The sequence below is a fragment of the Nomascus leucogenys genome, chromosome X, assembly GCF_006542625.1.
Source record: "Nomascus leucogenys isolate Asia chromosome X, Asia_NLE_v1, whole genome shotgun sequence".
In the NCBI taxonomy this organism is placed as follows: Eukaryota; Metazoa; Chordata; class Mammalia; order Primates; family Hylobatidae; genus Nomascus; species Nomascus leucogenys.
The window spans coordinates 5,718,629-5,742,323 of NC_044406.1; the positions used below are offsets into that span (position 1 = coordinate 5,718,629).

At 41.1% G+C, this 23,695-nt stretch overlaps 1 protein-coding gene across 5 annotated transcripts in view; it reads left to right on the forward strand.

The window, feature by feature from the left end:
• The window catches only part of STS (steroid sulfatase), a 213,028-nt gene that overhangs the window by 115,372 nt on the left and 73,961 nt on the right, over window positions 1-23,695 (forward strand). For all 5 annotated transcript variants that reach the window (XM_012500957.2, XM_030806567.1, XM_030806566.1 and 2 more), the window contains 2 exons: window positions 650-1,073; window positions 16,742-16,878. In XM_012500957.2, coding sequence (XP_012356411.1) covers window positions 650-1,073; window positions 16,742-16,878 — 561 coding nt within the window. The remainder of the gene's footprint in view (window positions 1-649; window positions 1,074-16,741; window positions 16,879-23,695) is intronic.

A 23,695-nucleotide genomic window follows, 5' to 3' on the forward strand; every position in this document is an offset into this window, starting at 1 on the left:
GATCTAATTAACATTTTATAAGAAATTTTCAGAGGTGCTTAAAATAATTGCTGAGTTACTGAGTGTGATTTCCTCATGCCTCAGGGGTAGGTTCTGAAGTAAGGATTCATTTCCACTTTTAACATTCAAGGAACAAAATTAAGTTGTTTCTAAAACTTTAATTTTAAGGGCCTGTCTCAGGAAAGCATCTGACCAGGAAAAAGGAAAAAAAAAAAGAAAAAACTTGTATTATTCTGTAGTGTGTGGTTTCCTGCCTATTAAAGATATTAGCTAGTTTTCTTTTTGGATTTTTATCTGATTGGGGTTTTTTGTTGTTGTTATTGTTTTGTTTTGTTTTGTTGAAATCACTAAATTAGTTCTTATTTCCTGGTAGAGTGAGTAGAGGATTTTTATCTGGTTGAGATTTTCTTTGTTTTTTTGTTTTGTTTTGTTGGAATCACTAAATTAGTTCTTATTTTCTGGTAGAGTGAGTAGGTAATACCTTTGCGTTTGTGGGGGGAAAAAAAGTGAAAAACTCTAGGGTCCTATGAGCGGGAAGGCTAGCTTCATGAAATAGAAAGAACCTCCTTTTCAGCATGTAGGAACAGAAGCTTGGATTGGAATCAGGGTGTTTATTGGGACTGAAGTGATCCCCCATTTGTCTTCTCAGGGAAATGGCACCTTGGGATGAGCTGTCACAGCAAGACTGACTTCTGTCACCACCCTTTACATCACGGCTTCAATTATTTCTATGGGATCTCCTTGACCAATCTGAGAGACTGCAAGCCGGGAGAGGGCAGCGTCTTCACCACGGGCTTCAAGAGGCTGGTCTTCCTCCCCCTGCAGATCGTCGGGGTCACCCTCCTTACCCTTGCTGCACTCAATTGTCTGGGGCTACTCCGCGTGCCTCTAGGCGTTTTTTTCAGCCTTCTCTTCCTAGCAGCCTTAATCCTGACCCTTTTCTTGGGCTTCCTTCATTACTTCCGGCCCCTGAACTGCTTCATGATGAGGAACTACGAGATCATTCAGCAGCCCATGTCCTATGACAATCTCACCCAGAGGCTAACCGTGGAGGCGGCCCAGTTCATACAGCGGTGGGTATTGCCTTGTCCTCTGATGCTGCCTGTTAAAAAACATTCTGGGTTATTTCTCGTGGAGGTGGAAGAACCAACAGGGTTTTGTTGTTGTTGTTGTTGTTGTTGTTGTTTGTTGTTTGTTGTTTGTTCGTTTTTTTGAGATGGAGTCTTGCTCTGTCGCCCCGGCTGGAGTGCAGTGGCGCGATCTCGGCTCACTGCAAGCTCCACCTCCCGGGTTCACGCCATTCTCCTGCCTCAGCCTCCCGAGTAGCTGGGACTACAGGCGCCTGCCACCACGCCTGGCTAATTTTTTTGTATTTTTAGTAGAGACGGGGTTTCACTGTGTTAGCCAGGATGGTCTTGATCGCTTGACCTCGTGATCCACCCGCCTCGGCCTCCCAAAGTGCTGGGATTACAGGTGTGAGCCACCGTACCCAGCCCCACTGGTCTTTAATTTTCAAATGTGGCCATCAAGAGAGGCAAGATAATGGCTTATGTTTAGTTTATAGGTTGTCCTTGTGATATAAACAATGTGGAAAGATCCAAAATATTTTGGATTAATCTCTGAGCAAACAAAGCAAAACAAAAACCTCTGTGAGTAAACTGGGTGAAGTGGATGATGTCTCTTGGGTCTGTCGGGCCCCACTGAGTTTATAGTTTTGGGGATTGCAATCTGTAAATGGAATAACCATCAACAGTGGAGCAGACAGCATTCCTGAATTACATACATAGGTATAATATATATCTATCTTATAATACATAATATAGAGAGCCTAAGTAGATATAATTAAGTAGATATTATATAGAGGCTATGTCAAGAACACTTGCTATTTAAAACAAGCAAATAAAAGTATTTTGTTCCACTTGTAACTGTGGAGGACAGGACTCTAAAGAGAAATGGAAAGTTCATCTGAAAATCAGACGTTTGGTCTTTATGGTGATTTAAACTCTATGGGAGATTTAAAAGAGAGTTTGGAGGGTGATTCAAAAATTATAAAGGAGACAGAGGAAATATAGGTAATATTGGTTTGTCATCCAATTAAATGCATGACACAAAATTATAAAATCGATCTCTGGATTGGACAATGAATGACAATGAAAAGGAAGTTATTGTGATGAAGGGAAAGTATATTAGGGATTTAATTTAAAAACAAGTAAATATGCTCAGCCTAAGAAGAAAATACATAGTTAAGGTATGTGGAAGCTACGTAAGTTAGGGCTGGTGAGAAAGGTAAAAGGTAACGTACTCTATGAAAATTATGTTGTCATTTCCTCACATGGAAGATGTTGTATTCCTCTGTCCAGATCTTGTGTGCATGGAGTGGATGCTTTACTGGAGATTGGGAATGGGCAGTGGTTCTCCTCACTCTCTTCTTCCAGTTATGAAACAGCATAGGAGCAACCCATTTACCTAGAGGTACAACAGTGTCCTGCTACCCACAACATCACGGATTATGCAATAGATAAATCATAGGGTGTATTTTAGTATATCTCTCTGGTATCACAAAAGTGTTTCATCAACTCTGACAGAAACCCACATATGGTTTGGTTGTCTGAACAGACTACGAAGTGACTTACACAAAAGTTGCAATTGATAGTATCACTTCCTCCCTCTAAAGAGGAGACACAAATAGAATGATTAGTTCTTATAGTTCACACCACCTCTCAGTTTCAACAGATTTTATTAAAATCTAAATTGTCATTTAACTGTGAAATATATAAACTGGTCATTGGTCATTTTAAGTATTCTCAGTTTCAGCCTCTGGGACTTGACTCCAGAGAGTACTGTATGTACTAGCTGCCCAACGGCTGAGGGAGCACCACACAATTTAAATTTTTATTTTGGTTAACATCCCACTTCTGCTGCCAGTTTCTGTTTTTGTCAGTGAAGACTGACAAAATCTCAGTGGATTAACACTTGAAGATTTGTTTCTTGCCCATGCAAAATCTACTGCTGGTTGGGTGATGCTCTAGGGAAGCTTTGCTCCATGAGGAGACTGAGGGATCCAGGTTGTTAATATCTTGTGGTTCTGTCATCTCAATAGATGGCCTTCCCAATAGCATCCACAGGAGAAAAGAGTTGAAGGGTCCCTTGGGGGCTTTTCGTTACTTCACTAACCCAGGGGTCAGCATGTAGACCAGGCCCCACGTTTCCACCCTGACCTGACACGGGGCTAAGAGGCAGTCTCCCCATGTCTTCAGGAAGAAGAAAATGAAACGGCCTTGCTGAACATATAGCAGTGATTTTCCTACTGCAAGCAGTGATTTTCAAATTTGTTTTAAAGCTGAGGAATATTTCAGATGAAATTTTATGAGAAGCTAAGTATGTCAGAGGGATAAAAGCTGCAGTGCTTGGGTGAACCTGGAACAGAGGACTGCGTTTGGAAATTACTGACATTTAATAAAGCCCCATGGAAACCTCATGAACAGCTGAGAGAAAGGGCATACTCTGCAACAAAAGAACAAAAGAACATGTGAGCAAACATCTAGTTAGTGCAGACTCTAGGCAAATTAATATTTAACAGATATTTGTAAGTAAAAAAGGTAGGCACACCAGGAGAAAAATCAACACCAGCCTTGGAATTTTAGAAAAGAATTATTTGATATTACAGCTATGTGAGTGGAGGTTGAAGGAATTTGCCCAAGGTTATAGATAGGTGTAAACTAAAGGGGCTAATTTATTATAAAATTTGGATTGCAGACATATACCGCATAGTAATATTTTGGTCAACAGTGGACCACGTGTATGACAGAAGTCCCATGAGATTATAATGGAGCTGCCTTTTGCAGCTGTACGTCTGTATCTTTTTTGTTTTTTGAGACAGAGTCTCGCTCTATTGCCCAGGCTGGAGTGCAGTGGTGCGATCTCGGCTCACTGCAATCTCCCCCTCCTGGGTTTAAGTGATTCTCCTGCCTCAGCCTCTGAAGTAGCTGGGATTACAGGTGCGTGCCACCACGCCCAGCTAATTTTTGTATTTTTAGTAGAGACGGGGTTTCACCATGTTGACCAGGCTGGTCTCGAACTCCTGACCTCAAATGAGCCACCACGCCCGGCCACGTTTGTATCTTTTATACTGTATTTTTTCCTGTACCTTTTCTATGTGTACATATGTCTAGATACACAAATACTTGTCATTGCATTGCAGTTGCCTGCAGCACTCAGTACAGTCACATGCGGTGCAGGTTTGTAGCCTAGGAGTAATAGGCTCTACCATGTAGCCTGGGTGTGCAGTGGGCTGTACCATCTAGGCTTGTGTAAGTGCACTGCACGATGTTTGCAGAATGATGAAATTGCTTAATGATACATTTCTCAGAACATATCCCTGTCACTATATGATGCATGTCTGTACTTGAAGCATTGATGTGAAGTATACTGCTTATTGGTATTTTAATATTTTCATCAGAGAAAAATAGAGTAAAGAAAAACTATAGTTTGGTGTTGTGTTGCGTGTGTGTGTGTATATATATGTATGTGTAAATACATATGTGTGTATATAGGTGTGTGTGTATATATATGTGTGTGTGTGCTTTACACACATATGTATTTAACTTACAAAGAGATAAATTATTGAAATTGATTTCCAAGGGAAGCTATAGGAGATATACATGTACAGCAGCAGCAAGTATTAATGTAAAGAATAAAGAATTTTCTGCCCAGGGATGGATAATAGCCACTAAAAGTCCTTTAAGCAACTATTTATAGATCTGTCAGAATTCAGGTAAGACGTGAGCTATTTGTCATGATTTTCACAGGTTTGGGCTGACAGGCACATGCTGGAGGGGTTATGAGTCGTTCCTGGGCAATATGCCTGTAGTCTGGGTGCCTGTCCTGGGTAAACGTTGGGATCTGTGAGTAACCATAGATGCATCATGTCATGCCCATGCTGACAGCCTGTCTTACCCAGGCACCAGAGACTGCAGAAACCTATCGGATTCTGGTCACAGCAAAATGGCATGGTGAAAGATGTCGTGCAATTCCTAAGAGAGGAAGGAAGAGTTCAAGCTGTCAGTCACACTCCTGAACATTTATTTCAAGTATTATTTGTACAGAGATACTGCAGAGTTATCAGTGCCTGTGGTCAGCCCACACAGCCAAATGCAGGCATTGCAGGGCTGGCCACCTGCCTCCTGGGCATGGCGCTTGGTTCAGAACTATGCATTGTAGGGTGGCCTTTGCTAGCCTAGTGTGTGGTGGCATATAATATAGGATCACTATGACTCCTGCAGGTAGACAAAGAAGGGAAAAGGGAAGAGTCCAGGACTACAGGGGTAGACAAGTGATACCTCAGACTTTGCATAAGGAAAACCCCAGAGGTGCTTATTACAGCTGAAGATGGCCAAGATGAACTCTAGGGACTGTCACAGAGTAGTTCCAAAGTGAGACTTTACATCAGCATTTTAATAAGCTTCTCAAGACATTCTAAACTGGGTGTTTCATAGGACACTCTAAGAAACACTGGGTTTCGTGTACGTGTATGAGCTTTGGCTACTGTGCAGAAACACTGAAATTATTTGTCACCTAGATTTTTCTGGAAGGTGATGCTGACAGGTGATCTCATGTAAAAGCTTTGGAACTTTATAAGATACATCATTCAGTTATATCATCATCTAGTAAGATGCACATAGATATGTGATTGAAACAAAAGCTTATGGAAATGATCTTTCTTTTACTAGGGTGATTGCCCTAATATTTTCTACCCCATTTTATTCTTTTTTTTTGGCAATAATCTGGTTTTGGAACTAAATTAATTTCATGATGTATCAATGGGTCACAGTCTACATGATTGACCATGCTCTTACCTAGTGCGCAAGCTTTACTGTGTTTGATAAACAGGAGCACAGCCATTCCAAGATGGAGCGGCACTCTTGGGCCGGTCTGTTTAAGGCAGAAAACAAGTTTTTTCTGGGAAAGCTGGACATCCTTATATCAGTCTTCATCTACCACAAATCTCTCAAAACCAGACAAGGTGGACATTAATACAGCGTCCATTATACAATGGATAGTCAGAAACGATACTTGGCTTCCAGGGCGAATCACTTTGTATGGCATGTATTTTGACAGAAATTATTTAATCTATTAGGTATATAAATATTCATATGATTACAAGTCATTTTAATGGGTATGTAATTTTGAGAGGGGTCCAAAACAAATTTGTTGATCATGAGGATATTGAAGCCTGACAAGTTAATCTTAATTATCTCTAATTATTAGAGAGCTGAGATTTTCTTTTAGAACTAGAGATTTAAGATGTTCTGGCAGCACCAAAGTTGAAGGGATGGTTATTGAATTACAACAAAAGGATTTTTTCTTTAAAATAGGTGATTCTAGTGTAGATGGCTATTGTCCACATTGGAGCACTCACAGCATGGTTAATATTAGTGAAAATGCTAGCATCTTGTACACTGTGATGCCATTCACAAACAGCTTCTAACATACATTATCTGAAGATACAAAGATTTAAAGCACATTGTTACAATCATCCTTGGGTAGAGCTGTCTATCTGTGTTAGCTTAGTTATCTGATTCACAAAATATAATATCCAAGAGTCCTGAGAGAATGGCCTTGGTATGCTACCAAAGAATCCTAACATTGGTGACACCACCATGTTCATAAAACATTTATTCAATGTCTGAAGACACATTTATATGTGTTATTTCATTATCCAGAATATCCTGAGCTATTTAGCCAGGTCTTACCACCTCTGTGAGAAATGGAGGTAGAGTTATTCAGCAGCCGAAAAAGGAATGCTTGATCAAAGCAATGGTAGTATTAGTGGAATTTACTCAAATGCTTTCAAATTTAAAAATTTCCAGTTGCAACTGGTGCCTTGTTTAGATATTTTCTCACACACACACACACACACACACACACACATATATTTGTACACAGCTACTTCTCAGTTCATCTGTCAAAGGTGGTGAGGAAAATGATTTAAAACTCCTACTTCTAAAATTTATAGCCTTTCTCTACACTGTTACTGATATGATTTATATTCAAGGGTTGCTCCTGAGATGCTAGCTTGCAATATTAGGGTAGGAATGACAAGGAGGCATAAGGCAAAGATGCTTCATTGGTTTGTGATTCTTGCAAATGAGGTCCACTTAGTCAAACCCAGTTTGTGGCCTGGGATTCCAAGCACATATTTTCAAGTTGAGGAGAGCGATGATTTAGAATATATAACCATCCACTCCACAATCCCTCACCCTAATTGACTCATTCAGGGATAAATTTATCTGGGGGAGATGCTTCTATTATTAGAGAGCTGGATAATTAGCTCACCATATGTTATACGCTGTATAGTAATTCAGGAGATGGGTCATCCTGAATACACTTTAATTAGCCAGAAATCCTTGTTATTCTTGCATAAAGGAGTGAACTATAAATTTCTTAGAGATACCCAACTCTCTGTATGTGCCCTGTAGGGTCATCCCATTATCACAGCTTTGGGTTTTGCCATCCCTGTCTTCATTGCAATGCAAAGCAGATCCAACTTAGGTGCACAGTAGAAATGGTAACACATAATGGGATGTGTTCAAGTGTAATGGACACCGTGGAATGGTTGCCAATTATACGTCAGGTGCTGTGGATACACACATTGTTTTGCGCACCTCCCACACCCATTGCTTCCTTCACACCACATAACAACCTCATGAGGTCGGTAAATAGATGTCTTACTGTGGAGAAACTTTGAAGCTGAAATCCTTTGAATGAACAAAGCTCCACAGGTAATAAAGAGTAGAGGCTGAATTTAAACAGAACTAGCTCAAACTTTTGAATTTTGGAATGCTTCGTAAACAGTTGGGGGAATGTTTTCCATCTACTCTAGTGCGTAGACTTATTGAGTGAGGATTAGTCCGAGTGAGGATTAGTTGGAAGAAGATTAGGGCACTGTATGAGTGTCTCGACACCTTCCTCCAGATGAAGGAATCTAGGTCCAATGCTCAAGGAAGGAGAATGCATCTCTGTAATTCTTATAGATAAGTTTGAATATCAGTAGTGTTAACATTACTATGTTAATCAAGAAGTACCTGGATGCTCTGAAAAGAAAATAAAGGGTAAGGATGGGTGAATGTAGCAAGTTAATTTTATTCACAAACAGCTTTTTTCTTTAGTTCAAGTCAAGGCTAATTTTTAAAAAGGTGTCATGCTGGTGGGTAGAATGAGATTCATGTTTTATGTCTTCAGTAGAAAGAGATGGATGTTGGTCACTCTGCTTTGTGAAAAACCAGATATGTTGACCTCTTCTCTGAATTCATTGAAACAGTGCTACATTGCTAGGAAAAATATTTAAGTTTAGGTAAATCACTTCGTGTTTTTCTCTGAAGATATATACATGCTCACTTCGAACAGTAAATTTCCAAGAATGGCAATGACTTTATACACACCTACATAATCTGTATAGTATGTTATACAGTTATGGGATTTATAGATTATCTGGAATTTGCCATTAGTATAAGGTTCTCCAGGCTGAAGTTTATTAAGTTGTCTCAATATATTAAATATATGTACATATATTTTGAGATATTATAATTAGAAGTTCAATAAAAGCTAATAAGTTTTAGTCAAGCTCAGTGTAGGATAACTCTTGTTCTTTATAAATGAATTTTTTTAGCAAAGGGTTTATGGATAACAAATCGAAAATTTGGAAATTATGTAGAGTTCTGTTTTTAATCTCTGACTTCCCGGAGTGGTAAGATCTCCTGTTCTGAAAACAATAAACCCTGCTCCCTGACAACTCTCCACAGAAAACACACCAAGACATCAGCATAATGGAAAGTATCAGTAATCAAGGGGTTGGGGGGAAACACCTACATGAAAAGATTATACCTTTAGTGGAGAGCCATGGGGAAGAATCTCTCCTACCATTTCCTATGGTCTGTACTTTTATGATAAATAAATACTCCTCTCTACAAGCATTGCTTGTGTAATCATAATTCCCTAAAATCTATGAAAGCTGATAAATGTATTATTGGAAGAAGATACGACCTTTTGTCCCGGTCTATGTACTGCTGTCACCATTTGGCACAGTCACAATCCTGAAATGCATTTATGGGGTGCCTCCAGCCTAGCCTCTCCCATTTCCAGCTGGACCCCAGTGTAAGTGGCTGTGATGAATAGCTGTGATTTGGCTCAAAGTGTCTTTTGAATAAAGGGATCTTTAGGAGGTTTCATTAGTTTCGATAAGAGTGTAAGCCAGAAAGGAATGGGGTGATATTGATTTTAATTCATGGTAAGAAAAGTAAATCAGATTAAACATTAAGGGCAATACACAGGGACACACACAGATGCTCATTCAAAAATGGAAGTTAAATAATTAAAGAATTATCAAAGAGTCACATTATTCAATAACTGTAGATAACACATGATTTGTTTCTAACTTTTGTGGGCCTATGGGATATGTATTTAAAAATGAGGGCAACGGGCACAGTGGCTCATGCCTGTAATCCTAGCACTTTGGGAAGCCTAGGTGGGAGGATCACATGAGCTCAGGAGTTCAAGACCAGCCTGGGCAATACAGCAAGACCCTGTGTCTACAAAAAATAAAGAAATATTAGCCGGGCATGGTGGTGTGTGCCTGTAGTCCCAGCTACTTGGGGGACTGAGGTGAGAAGATTGCTTGATACCAGGAGTTCAAGACCAGCCTGGGCAATATAGTGAGACCCTGTCTCTACAAAAAATCAGGAAGTATTAGCTCGGCATGGTCGTGCACACCTGTAGTCCCAGCTACTCAGGAAGCTGAGGTGGGAGAATCTCTTAAGCCCCGGAGTTGTAGGCTGCAGTGAGCTATGATTGCACCACTGCACTCCAGCCTGTACAACAGAGCAAGACCCTGTCTCTGAAAAAAAAAAAGGAGGGGAGGGCTTCTCTTTTGAATGAACCTCTGGTTTCAGGCTGAGGATATTGTAACAATACAGGTACTGAGGGATGTTCGTCTTTTGCCATACTAGATATAGTGGGTCCGTGGCATTCCCAACTCACTGGGGCATAGATAAAGAATACTTAGACCTGACCCTGGAAATGCCTCTCCAGCCATACATTTCTGTATCTCTGAATATCATACCTGTGAATAGCTCAAAAGCCTACATGTTTATGGAAAGCATTCACAAACACTGTCATGCTATGTGAACCGTTGAAAGCTACCTCTTTCTGGGAGCAAATTCTGACCCCTGCCAGGTTGAGATAAGTTCTCCTTCTCTGAATTCATTCTCTGCAGCACTGAGTGGGGCATTTAAGACAGCTTAGACTAGCTGTCAATGCTCTCGTCTGAACTGTGGGTTGCTGATACCAGGGTCCGGTCCAGTCTCTCTTTATATTTCTAGTGCCTGGTATTGTGTGTCAGCAGAACATTTGCTTAATAACTACAAAACTCATAGATGGAAGACATGAACAGCCGATGTATAAATCCACCTGCTGCACGCAGAGGTGGTCACATGAACTTCGTGGGGGTTGGGGGGCGGCGACTGTTGATACCGCTGTCTGATTCATGCCATACTCTAATTACCAGCAGCAGAAGGTAGCCAGAAGGAATTCACAGACGTCCCTATTTGCATTCCCGTTATTCCCTATGCCCACTGTAATTGGAACAATACTACAATAATAAAGGTCAGACACTCAGATGAAGATTATTATTCTGAAGACCATCAAAAGTATACTTTATGGCAGACAGAAAAAAAAATGCCTTAGCCGTCTTCTTGCGTGAATTTTCACTCCTGCCTCTATAGAATGTAAATCTTTTGATTCTGAGATTGGAATGATTACATGTTGCTGGAAAGGCTCACGGCTGTCTTCTGTATTTTTAACAAATGGAGCGCAGGCATGTAGTAGCTAAAAGTTCTATCTTTTCTCACAGTGTGCAAGACAGTGGCAATAAATTTTCAGAAGAGTTGTTTACTGAAGTACTCCAGCTAATAAAAAAGGAGTTAAGCTGTTATTGAGAAATCTTTCTTCCACCAACTTGCTGATGTGTCATTCAGCTTTCAAGGTCGTAGAGAGGAAGGGAAACCCAGATCTCCTTCCTGAGCCTGGGTGTGAAGCAAATGGTCTTTCCTGGTCTCTCAAAGGATATCACAAAGCAAGAATTCCTTCACCTGGGCACAGGCTGTCAGTTACACCCCAGGTGTGTGCAGGAAAGCCAGTTGATTTATGTCTGTCTAGCCAACATTCCCATGCACCGTTGATTTCACTTCTGTTCCTGGATGGTAAATCTTGGAACAGTGTTTTTGCAAGCCAAGTATGCTTTTCTCTGTTTGTTTTTGTATGTCAAACCTGATCAACTCTACTCGATGCACAGAGTATACATAAAGATGCTGGTATCTCTGATGTCACCCCTATAGGATGAAAAACCACTGCTTTATAGAGAGATGATAGAAAACGAGTTCCATAAATAATGTGAATTTTGATAATAAACACATTAATTCCCTTCTCCCCTTCTAAGGAGGATTCCCCTGCATTCCAAGACAAAGGTCATGTTCTGTAGCCTTGATTGAACCCTGAAGCTCAGGTCTTTGACTCAACTGTTCTTTCAGTCCTCATGAACCAGCTTTTATTTCAGGCTTTATTATTTGCCGGTTGTATCATCTTTATCATTTATCTCTTTATTTCCACCTCACATTTTAATATGCCACAATTTTATGATCCTGCCAATCATGTTGATGGATGTCTCTTTCTTCTTCTTCTTCTTCTTTTTTTTTTTCTGCTTAACTTTTGAGCAAGAGGACTGCTATCCAAAATTGGAGAATCCAAGTTGAAACTGGACTGGAGCCCAGTGCTGGGCATTTCAATCCATGCAATAGCTGCTCGTTCTCAGCAAATTCTGTCACTCACATCCTGTATGACCATGTACTGTGCTTGGGAGATTGACTTTTTAAGCTTTCTTATCTATTTTCCTTAACTTTAAATCTAAAAATAAATGGGAGAACAGATGAGAGTGAAATTGCAGTGAGATTGTTCTCATACATAATGTAACTCTCTATTTAGGAACACAAAAGACTGTAATTTCATGTTCGTTTTGAGGAATCTAAGCCAATTTAGGGGAACACAATCTGCTTCTGGGGAAGGAGGTGCAATTTGCCCAGGTGTGAGTAAACTTTCCCCATAATAAGCAGGATGGAGGCTTCACAGTCTGCCCTGTGTGGCCAAGCTCTCTAACATACTGTGGCTCCATTTCAGCTCCTCCAGGTTCCTCAAGGGCATCTTCTCTTAGAAGGAGCCAAACACATGGCTTGGTAGAGATGCTCATATGTAAGTCATCAGCTAGGATGACAATTACAGTTCTTCCATCTAAGCAGTAGTATGTCCTGTTTTCTTTCTGAGATCTAACAGTGAATGTTATAGACCAGGTCCAGCGGGCTCTCATTGCATGCCTTCTTATTCCAGTTCCTGTGAGAGGTGGGACAAGCCACTCAGGATTTTTTTTTTAACTTTCTTGACTGTGAGATATTAACAACATTTCCTTGTTTCATATTCTTGTAAAAAAAAAAAGGTTGGGGGGTACCTAATTTGCCACCAAGTACTGGGATAATAAAACATGGTACTAATGATTACCAATAACTTGTTAGATTTGATCTGCCTGTTTTCAGAGAACTGGAGATGCCTGGCTTAGCTCTAACCCAAAGTGTGCTGTTTTGTGCTAATTTTCTCTTTCAAAGGAGTAGGGGTTAATAAGTGTAAGAACTGACCTTAAAAGGGAAGTGTTACAGCCATAGGTGTGAGCAGTTCGAGGAGCCCAAGGTATATTAACATTAGCAAAATACAAAATGCATTTAGAACAGCATACATCCATTTATTGTTTCCAGGAAAACTTATTAGTATTTGTGACATCCAGTCCAAAATTTGGAATGTTTTTGGCTATCATGAGAAGTTAAGGAAGCCAGAAATATGTAGAAGAAAAATTAATTTAATTACATATATATGTGTGTGTATATATATGTGTGTGTGTGTATATATATATATGTGTGTGTGTATATATATATGTGTGTGTGTGTGTGTGTATATATATATATATATATATAGTCTTCTGAACTTTTACTGGCTGGTAAAGATGTGGACCATAGGAGATGACCCCTTCAAAGTAAGAAGAGACTTAGGAGAGAAGTTCTGCAGAGTAGTCCCTGCTCTAGAACAACTGTTACATAAACCATGTCCCATCAAAGTAACAAAAGACTAAGGACAGAAGTTCTGCAGAGGAATCTCTGCTCTAGAGCAACTGTTACATAAACCACATTCCTTCAAAGTAACAAGAGATTTAGGACAGAAGTTCTGCAGAGGAATCCTTGCTCTAGAGCAACCGTTACATAAACCACATCCCTTCTAAGTAACAAGAGACTTAGGCAGAAGTCTAAACCATATGCAACATAAACCATTCACAATGCAATTCACATTGCATTCCCAAGGCCCTGTCATTCACTTGACTGCCGGGTGGGGCTGCCAATGCTGAGAAAGCAGATTCAGTATTTCATCCAATAACAGAGATTTGCTGAATTCATGCCACCTACCAATCAGTTTGTGGGTGTCAGGAGCACCAAGATGTAAATGACACCTCCTGCCTGGTGGTCTGGTGGGAGAAGAGAGCACATAAAGGGCTCTGGTGTCGTGAACACATGCTTTATTAGCATTTGCTAATGAAAACTGAATCTCCGGGCTGGGTGCAGTGGCTCATACCTGTAATCCCAGCACTTTGGGAGGCTGAGGCAGGAGGATCACCTGAGGTCAGGAGTTTGAGACCAGCCTGGCCCACATGGCAAAACCCCATCTCTACTAAAACAATTACAGAAATTAGCCAGGCATGGTGGTGTGCACCTTTAATGCCAGCTACTCCAGAGGCTGAGACAGGACAATCGCTTGAACCCAGGAGGTAGAGGTTGCAGTGAGCTGAGATCATGCCACTGCACTCTGGCTTGAGCAACACAGCAAGACTCTATCTCAAATATAAAATAATAATAAAAAAATAAGCTCCAGACCCTAGAACCATGCCTGGCCTGTAGGGAATACTTAACAATATCGTTTTAGGGTTCCGTTTTCTGAGCCCCAACAGGGAAACTAGAGAATTCTGAAGACAGAGAATCGTCTCAGTCTCCCCTGAGGCTGGCCATACAAACTAGAATCCCTCTTCCCCAAGGCAGGTTATAAAGACCAGAACCCCTTCTCCCTCAATCAAGTCATAAGACTGAAAAATAGGACCAATTTTTCCTCGTCCTTTCTATGTAAAAACTGGCCATAAAGAAATTCCCCGACCTACCTTGACTGTGGGTCCTAGCACTACCATTCCAGAGAAGGTCCTACCCCACACTTAGAAAGAAGGAACGCTGCTCAGAGAGGCCAAGAACAATCTAGACAGACAGGCCTTGCCGGCTTTCCCCACTCAGTTCATTAGCATTAGATCAGGCCCTTTTTGTCCAATCCTATTTCTACACGGCTGTACATACTTTGTTGAACCTAAGCATAAAAATAGTCAATTTCCCCTTTATCTTTGGGTCTTCATTCTGAAGGCTCCTATGTGTACACGTTAAATGAATTTGTATGCCCTTTCTCCTATTAAAAAAAAAAAAAGAAAATGAATTCCTGCCCCCATCCATGCATTCATTCTCATTTGTTTGGCAATATTATTAAGTATCTTCTACAGGCCAGGCATGGCACTAGGGCCTGGAGATTCAATGGAAGGTTAATGCCCCATGGTGCTCAGCCCTGATGGGACTGCCTGGAAAAGGGGAACAGGCTCTCAGAGGAGGTGGCATTGGAGATGGCTTCTGAACAATGACTGCTTGCCAGGGAGAGGGGGAAGTAAGTTTTAGGTTGAGAGATGGTGATGTGCAGAGCACTGAGCTGTGAATGTGCAAGCTGTGTTTGGGACTGGTTACCATATTGGGGTAGAAGCTGGGCTGTGTGAGAGTATTGGCATCAACATAAGGCTTCGTCAGGACTGTTCATGTTTTGATAATAAATCTGAAGTGTAGTTATTTAAGGAACCCACCCAAGTTCACAGAAGTAGTTAAAGGAAGAGCTTGAATCACAGAAGAAGACATTGGGGAGTGGGCAGTGAGGCAGGGGCTGTCATTAGGGTGTGTCTGTCCCCTCTAAGCATTGCAGCTTCTTGCACGAATCTCTCAGAGCTCTCACCAACCCTGGGGAAGTGGACACTTGTCCTCTTCCCTGATAGCCTTCAAAAAGGCCTCTCACCCAGTATTCTCTTTAAGCAGAAAGGAATTGCTAATTATTTCCCAGACGAGAGGTAAAGATTGAGCCTACGATGTGAAACTGAGACACAGCACTAAATGCATTTCTCAGAGGGCAACCTGATGTGAAGAAGCACCCATGGGACTTATTGATCCCTATCAGCAGACTTAGTTGTGAAACCTCATACCTTCTTATAGCAACATCACTCACAGCCCATTGTAGCAAAGGCCACGCATTGACAGTGACTTACAACTCTTCAGTATCTGTGCATTCTAATCAATTCAAATGAAGGTTTAGGTGCTCTCTGAATTAAGGAATATGTTTGCAATATCATTCCACTCTCTCAAGAGGTTTAGGCCAATTGAATGAATGTTCTATTTAACTTTGAAAATTTCAGTATTGACCATTTAGTGTTCATTCTGGGAGACTTGTTGTATTATAGAAGAGGGTAGAACACAAAGTTGAGTTGGAGTTTAAACAGCATTGATGAAAGTAGTCGACAACTGAAGGTACACAATGGAATACTATTCACCTTTAAAAAGAACATAATGCTGTCATTTGTGACGACATGGATGAACCTGGAGGACATTCTGCTAAGTTATATAAGCCAGACACATAAAGACAAATACTGCAAGATCTCACTTCTATGTGGAATCTAAGAAGAAAGTTGAACTCCTAGAAGCAGAGAGTAGAATGGCAGTTACCAGGGACTGGGGTTAGGGGAGTGGATGGGGAATGGGGAGATGTTGGTCAAAGGATAAAAAGTTTTAGTTAGACAGGAGGAATAGTTTGGGGATGTATTGCATTACATGGTGACTATAGTGAATTACAATGTATTATATATTTCAAAATTGCTGAGAGAGTAGATTTTAAATGTTCTCACCTCAAAGAAATGACAACTATATGAGAAAATGAATATTTTGATTAGCTTTATTTAATCATTCCACATGGTAAACATATATTATTGCATTGTCCCCAACAAGTCTATACAAGAATTATTTGTATATATCAAATGATACATATATACAAAATTTGTATATATATTTGTATAATTGTTTGCATATATCAATTAAAAATTTTAAAAGGTAGTCTACTAGTGCGTGTATGTGTGTTTGTGTATAATTTTTTTCCCAAAGAAATACTATTTTCAAGGTGCTTGAATTCATATTAATCACCATATAGAGAAGGAAGAACAGAATTAAACAACAACAACAAAAAGCAAATACAGGCAATTTTCTCTTAAATCTCTTCCTGAGTTGGGTCTTTGGGGGATGTCTCAATAACATAATTCTTCACTTACTGATGCATAGAGGGTAACAATAAGTCACTTCATAGAGACACAACAGAGACTTACCTTTCTCTGACAGAAGATACCATATTAGGCAATTAACTCGTAGTATTTTGTGAATTTTCAAATAGCCTGCTATGATAATAGGTGGATCCTAATCAGAATGGTGGCAGACATACTTACATTATCTGTGGTCTTTTTTTTCCTCCCTTTTTTTTTTCGCAGGAACACCGAGACTCCATTCCTGCTTGTCTTGTCCTACCTCCATGTGCACACGGCCCTGTTCTCCAGCAACGACTTTGCCGGCAAAAGTAAACACGGAGTCTACGGGGATGCTGTTGAGGAAATGGACTGGAGTGTGGGTACGTTTCTCCTCAGTGAGTGCTTAGAAAGCTGCTAAGTCTTTGCCTCCTTGTGTTTTCTTTCCTGTGTATTTCTATCTTTGTTCCTGATGCCTTTAGAGACAGCAAATGTATGGGGTTTTTTGAAGGTAACCAAAAATGCATTGATCCTGAAAGGTAAATAGAATACAAAAAGCACCTTCACCAGCCTGGGCAACATAGGGAGACCCCATCTCTACAAAAAATAAAAATCAGCCAGGTGTGGTGGTACATGCCTGTGGTCCCAGCTAATTGGGAGGCTGAGGTGGGAGGACGTCTTGAGCCCAGGAGGTTGAGGCTGCACTGAGCTATGATTGCACCACTGCACTCCAGCCTGGGAGACAGAGACCTTGTCTCTTAAAAAATAGATATATCTTTACCCTCTTTTGCATGTCTGCAGTTGCTAGTGGACACATTTCAGGGGAAGTCTAGTCTGTGGGCTGCAGATGGAAGAGATTCATGGACGAAAAGAGACAAAACTTTAGTCCTTATTATCCTTTATTCTATCAACAATGAAATATGAACAATGCCTTGTCATTAGCAGTTAGATATGTGATGGATTTTGGACCCAGAATGCCTGCAGCTGGCTACAGCCTTGGCTCTCAGGGCAACAGTGACGAGGTCCTCATGTTCTTCTTGCTGCATCTAACGATAGCAAAACTTTGCTTGTTCTCCAAACTCCTTCTCTCCCTTCCTGAGCAAATAACCCTATTTCTGAGAAACATGGCATTTTTCACTGACATTGGGAAGACTTCCTTACTGAAGCTTTGTTTAAGTTAAAATGCATGTCTTCCATATCTACAGGACATCATCATCCCTATGCTTTTATTTTCTCTTGCAGAGCTCAGAGATCCCAGGATGGGGGATTACACCTGGGGTCTCTTAGCTGTACACAGCTAAAGGGTTGGCTAGCATGCAACCTCATGCTGAATGAGATAGGGAAGGCCTTAGTGTGTGAGTTACGCAAAGGAGTGAAAAATCAGCATTCCAGTCCACTCGTAACTTCTCACAACTTCCAGTCTTTTCTAGCAGCATTGCCTCTTACTTTTACATTGCTGGGCCCATCTGGACAGTATCAGAGTGACAGAAGAGATCGTTTTGTCCATATTTCAGTATTCACCCAGGTTGCTAAAGATTTTCATGTATTTGTTTCCTTTTACTTTTTCTCTCTCTCATTCTTCCTTCCATTTCTTTTGGTGAAATAACTCAATAGTTTCTAACCTTTGGATCCAGATGTTTTGGAAATCCATGAAAGTTGCTTCCCAGTTCTGTTTGTTTGTTTAAAGCAGCAAATTGATGGCAGTGGTGGTCACCTACTATGGTGATTGTCAGAACAAATTTTGTTCTGTTTTGTTTTAAATCACGGAAGGAGCACCTTCTTAAGAAACAAGACTGGGCTCTTCTTCCAGCTTCTAGATGTTTCTTTAATTATCTCCGTGAATTTGGGAGATGTTTTACATCTTCAGGCCTCTCCTCTATCATCTTGATAGGAGGATTCAAATTAGGCGAGTTCTGAGGTTCTTTTTTTCTCTACAGTCTGTGATTCTATAAAGTAATGAGAGTGAGTACCATTTGTAATACTAACTAGGAAAAACAAAACCAGAACATTCTCTCTAACAAGAATTATAAGAAGAATGCGTTACGCTTAGGGCTTGTACATATACCAATACAAGCCTGCCTCCTTTTATTTTTTCCTTTCTAAAATGTTACACATAAATCAATTTATATTTTTCACATCTTAGTGTAAATCAGTAGAATATTTTCTCTCTTTAATGAGTGTTCTATTTTGATGTGTCAGGCTGCTTATGCAACTCTAAGACTTCTGTTGGCTAGCAAGCAACCTCACGCTGATCTCATCACACCTGTTGATTAAATTTTATTTAATTAGCATGACATACATGCCTGACTCATTAGAAAGTCTAACTTCCAGTGTTGTCTCACTACTAGTTCCTCTAAAGTATTTGGAGAGTATTTTCAATCTTCGAGACCTGCCTTAGCTCCTGATTTATAGATGTTTGTGTTGCTTTTTTGTTTTTGGCCAAAAGATAAAATCCTTCCCCTAAGCATTCCATGAATTTTTAAGAAAGTTTTTGTTTTCTAAATCCAATACATATGAGTGTTCTGAAGAATATTTCTTCTTTCCAAGAAGGGCTTTTCCTTATTACACAGGACGGGACTGTTGCATTCTGAATAATTATGTAATAAAATAAAAGGGGGATATTTGCTTCAGAAGAAACACTCCCTGCACAAAGGAAAACTGAGATGGAAGCAGTTAACTAGTGAGGGCGCATCTCAGTCACTCAGAGCGTGTTCTCTCCACATGTTTGAGGGCTGTGTAATTCTGTGGATCATCACTTTCTCCACTGCAGGTTTCTCTAAGCCTGGGAAGGCATATTCAGTGACCAAGAACCTTTATTATGTAACTGTACACCAATTCTACTGCCCGTGATTGTGGCTTACTGCCTCATTCTTAGCTGAGTGAGTGCTGTGTCTCATATTGTTATAGTAGCTAGAGAAAGACTGACTTCATACAGATGTTGTGAGAGCTGCAGAAGGGGCTTCTCAGTACAACCACACAAGGGCAGTTGAAATCCAGGAGATACGATTCTGCTGTGCGAATTCACGGGGTGGTCAACATGATTTTAATCATCAGAGTGACTAACATTGAGAGCTGGCCCCATACTGGGCCCTGATAGCACATGTATTTGTGGGAGCCATAGGCTTTTGGTCCCATAAAGGTTGTCAAGAAATCACTGGCATGAGGCAGATTGATTCGTAGGAGAAAAGGCATATTAATTTATTGAATGTGCATACACAAGAGCCTTCATAATGAAGACCCAACCTCCCAATGGGGTCCAGAAGCTTATACACCATCCTGAGGTTACAGAAAGGATGGGGGCTTGGGCCAGGCATGGTGGCTCACACCTGTAATCCCAGCACTTTGGGAGGCCGAAGCAGGCAGATCACCTGAGGTCAGGAGTTCGAGACCAGCCTGGCCAACATGGTAAAACCCCGTCTCTACTAAAAATACAAAAATTAGCCGGGCATGGTGGTGCACGCCTGTAATCCCACCTACTGGGGAGGCTGAGGCAGGAGAATCACTTGAACCTGGGAGGCGGAGGTTGCAGTGAGCCGAGATCGCACCACTGTACTCCAGGAAAAAAAAAAAAGTGTATATATATATGTGTGTGTGTGTGTGTCTGTGTGTATGTATGATGGGGGCTTGGATCCTGGTAAAACAGGTTATGCGGCTCAGGGAGAAGAGGAGTTCTGTTGAGGGGCAATAAATGATTGCTAGGGAGAATTATTGGATACAGGAACAGAGATTAACTTGTAATTTAAATGATCCTTGGAGATAGTCATCGTACTTGGAAAAGGGTCTCCTCAGGGGTAGTCATGTCTTGGTCTTCTTTTCTGCAACAGACAATGAAATTACAGGGAGGGGAAGGGAAAAAAATGTTCTTCTTGGGAGGCTCTGGATCTTAGGCAGATAAAAGAACTTCACCTTCTATGGGAGAAACTGTGTGTGGGATGAGGGGGAGGTTAGAGAGACTTGAGGCTTCTTCGGTTTAGCATGTCAAAATGCAATCTTTGGGGATATCAGTTTCTGAGTCCCAGCATCTTACCTCATTTTGTGCTGCCAGTGGTCCCTGTGCAGCAGGTGATGTTCTCATCATTCCCATTTCACAGGTAAGGCAAGTGAGGCTTGCAGGTTAGGTACACCCACCTCAGGTTACAGAATTCATAATGGGTAAGCATGAGTTCAAATGCAGGTGTCCCACCTAGAACATGAAATCTACACCACCTTGTTTCTTTTCTTTCCGTGTAATAAGAAAGCGTGCATCATGTCAGTGCACAATCAACAACATATCTCCAGGACAGATCTAGTTCATTCATTAGTCATGTTGACTGGATGCTGACAGTGTGCCTAAATGTTTTTTGGCAGTGTAGGGTGGGAGTGGGGTGCAATGATGATAAGACTGTAGGTTTAGGGGAGAATGTTCAGCGTAGAGGATACTAAGAAATTTAAGATTCTTTCAGGAGATCCTATAACAACTCAGGGCAGAAAGTGAGGAATGTCCTGAGGGAGGTGCAGATAAAGTGCTTGAATAGTTTGGAAGCAGGAAGGGCAGTGGTGCTGTGCATGTTGGATACAGCAGCCACATCATTTCAGCAGGGCACACCCACAGTGGAATTCTTTGGGCAATCATGGTGCTATTGCAAAGTCTGATTTTCAAACCCAGTTAATTCTGAAGCAGCCCAAGCATCAGGGAAGAACAAACGTGTAAAATCTCATTGTTCTCCAGTATGCAACAAGCATTTTGGAGGCGTGTCATTCTGGCTGTTTCTCTTCCTTTGCAAATAGACTGACATTTTTCATAGACCTGTTCATGGTTGGGGGTCAGGTGGAAGGATGGATGTAGTTCTCACCGGGCGTTTCTTATCTACAGCTTACACCATTATAGTGATCACAGCTAGTCTGTGAAGTGGAATTTGCATGCAATCAGCGTTCACTCAGAGCCCTGTGCTATTAATAGAACTACGTGAAGGAATCATAAATCAGCCTTTGCTCAGGATTAGACTAGCAAGTTCTGTACTATTACAAAGAAAAATTCAAGTGGAGAACAAGAAGGTGAATGCTAAAACAAATCTCTGGCTTCCAATCAAACCTTCCTGGACAGGTGTGGTGGCTCATGCCTGTAATCCCAGGTGGATCACCTAAGGTTATCAGTTCAAGACCAGCCTGGCCAACATGGCAAAACCACGTCTCTAATCAAAGTACAAAACTTAGCCAGGCATGGTGTCACATGCTTGTAATCCCAGCTACTTGGGAGGCTGAGATGGGAGAATCACTTGAACTCGGGAGGTGGAGATTGCCATGAGCCAAGATTGCACCCCTGCACTCCAGCCTGGGCAACAGAGTGAGATTCCATCAAAAAAAAAAAAAAAAAAAAAAAAAGCCTTGCTATGGAAAAAAAAAAGAAAAAAAACCCTTCCACTGCTGAGAGTTGGAATCAACTGGTTTTATGAGATTCTTTCAAACGAGAATGGCAAGTCTTCATCTTCAGATGGAGTTCCAGAAGTCTTTGTGCATTTGTCATTCACTTGCTCAGGATTGGTAGCTTGGCATCCCCTGTTGACTGAGCATGACAGGGCAACCCTCAATTTGATTTCTCTCCCTCTCCTCTGCCTGCCCTGCAGGAGGACCTGGACATTGCTACCGTACCCTCTGGGCACAGAGAACCAACCTGGAGGGAAAATAAGTGGTGAATTCATGAGATGAGCTCGGGGGATGTTACAGAATGAATGCATGTTTACCATGCCTGACATTTAGTCAGTCATGTGCAACTCAATGTAGCAGCAAGGGCCATGCACCCAACTCATCTTGAGGGATGGAGAATAAATTGGAGGGCCTCATTCGTAAGAGCTCAGGATTGTGTCAGGAACCTCAAGAAACACAAGAAAACTCTGGCAATGGGGAACCATAAGTATTGGTCTAAGCCCTTCAAATTTGCAGCATAATTCTAAGTAGGGCCTGGATTATCAGACATGGTTGTAATGGATTATCCATTTTAAAACAGACTCTTTCTAGGAGGTTTGGATTAAAATGATTGTGAAAGTAAGGACTGTAGCATGCAATGAATAACCCCTCTGTATATAGGTTCATTTACATGGACAAAAGTCCTCTGATTGAATGTATGTAGAAGACAGCTACTTTTAGAATCTGTAGGGGCCACGGGGAAAACTTCCCCTTCACCCTCTGAAGTTTCTCTAAAAATCAACTCACAAAACGCGATTAATTGGAGAAAAGTAATAAAAACCGTATTAACCTGCACATAGGGAGCATCACAGAGTGGCTACCCAAACCCACTATGGGATACCGAAGCTTGTATACCATATTGAGGTTACAAAAAGAATGGGAGCTTGCATCATGGCAGTCCTCCGATAAAATAAGTGGTAAATGGTTTGTTGGTTTGTTTGTTTTGAGACAGGATCTTGCTCTGTCACCCAGGCTGGAGTGTAGTAGCTCAATCTTGGCTGACTGCAACCTTGACTTCCTGGGCTCAAGCAATCCTTCCACTTTAGCCTCCTGAGTAGCTGGGACTGCAGGTGCATGCCCCCAAGCCCAGTTAATAATTTTATTTTTTGTAGAGACAAGGTCTCACTATGTTGCCCAGGCTGGTCTTGAAACCCTGGGCTCAAGTGATCCTCCCATCTTGGCCTCCCAAGGTGCTAGGATTACAGGCATGAGCCTCCATGCTTGGCCAGTTAATATTTCTTTCAGATCTTTAAGGCGTAGGACTCTCATTTCGTATTTCCTAGATCTGGACGAGGGAAGTCCTGGTTGCATGAATACAGAGTTTCTGCAGATGCAAATCTCCCCCACAAAAACAGCTCTCCTTGCAGGCTGTCTGACAGCCATCTCGCATACATGAAATAAATATATTTTGTGGTAAAATATTTTGATTTCCTTCAAGTTTTATAGACCAGGTACACATTAGGTGCTCAATAAGGAAGTTTTAAAAGTGAAAGTATGGAGGTCATGTGCCTGATACTTGCAAAGCCTGATCTAAGGTGCCAGGAATTACTAGGAACACAGATATAAATAAGGTTGACTTGGCTTTCTCCTATATATCAAAATAATAGTCCAACCATGGGCATGGATGAGATCGTTCTGCAAGAATATTTCAGGCAGTTGAGCAACCTGTGACCCACAATTTGTCTCCATCTAATCCAGGATAAGAGTAATCAACATTCATGTGTTTACTTCTCAAAAACTGTAAGACCCAAAAAAGCA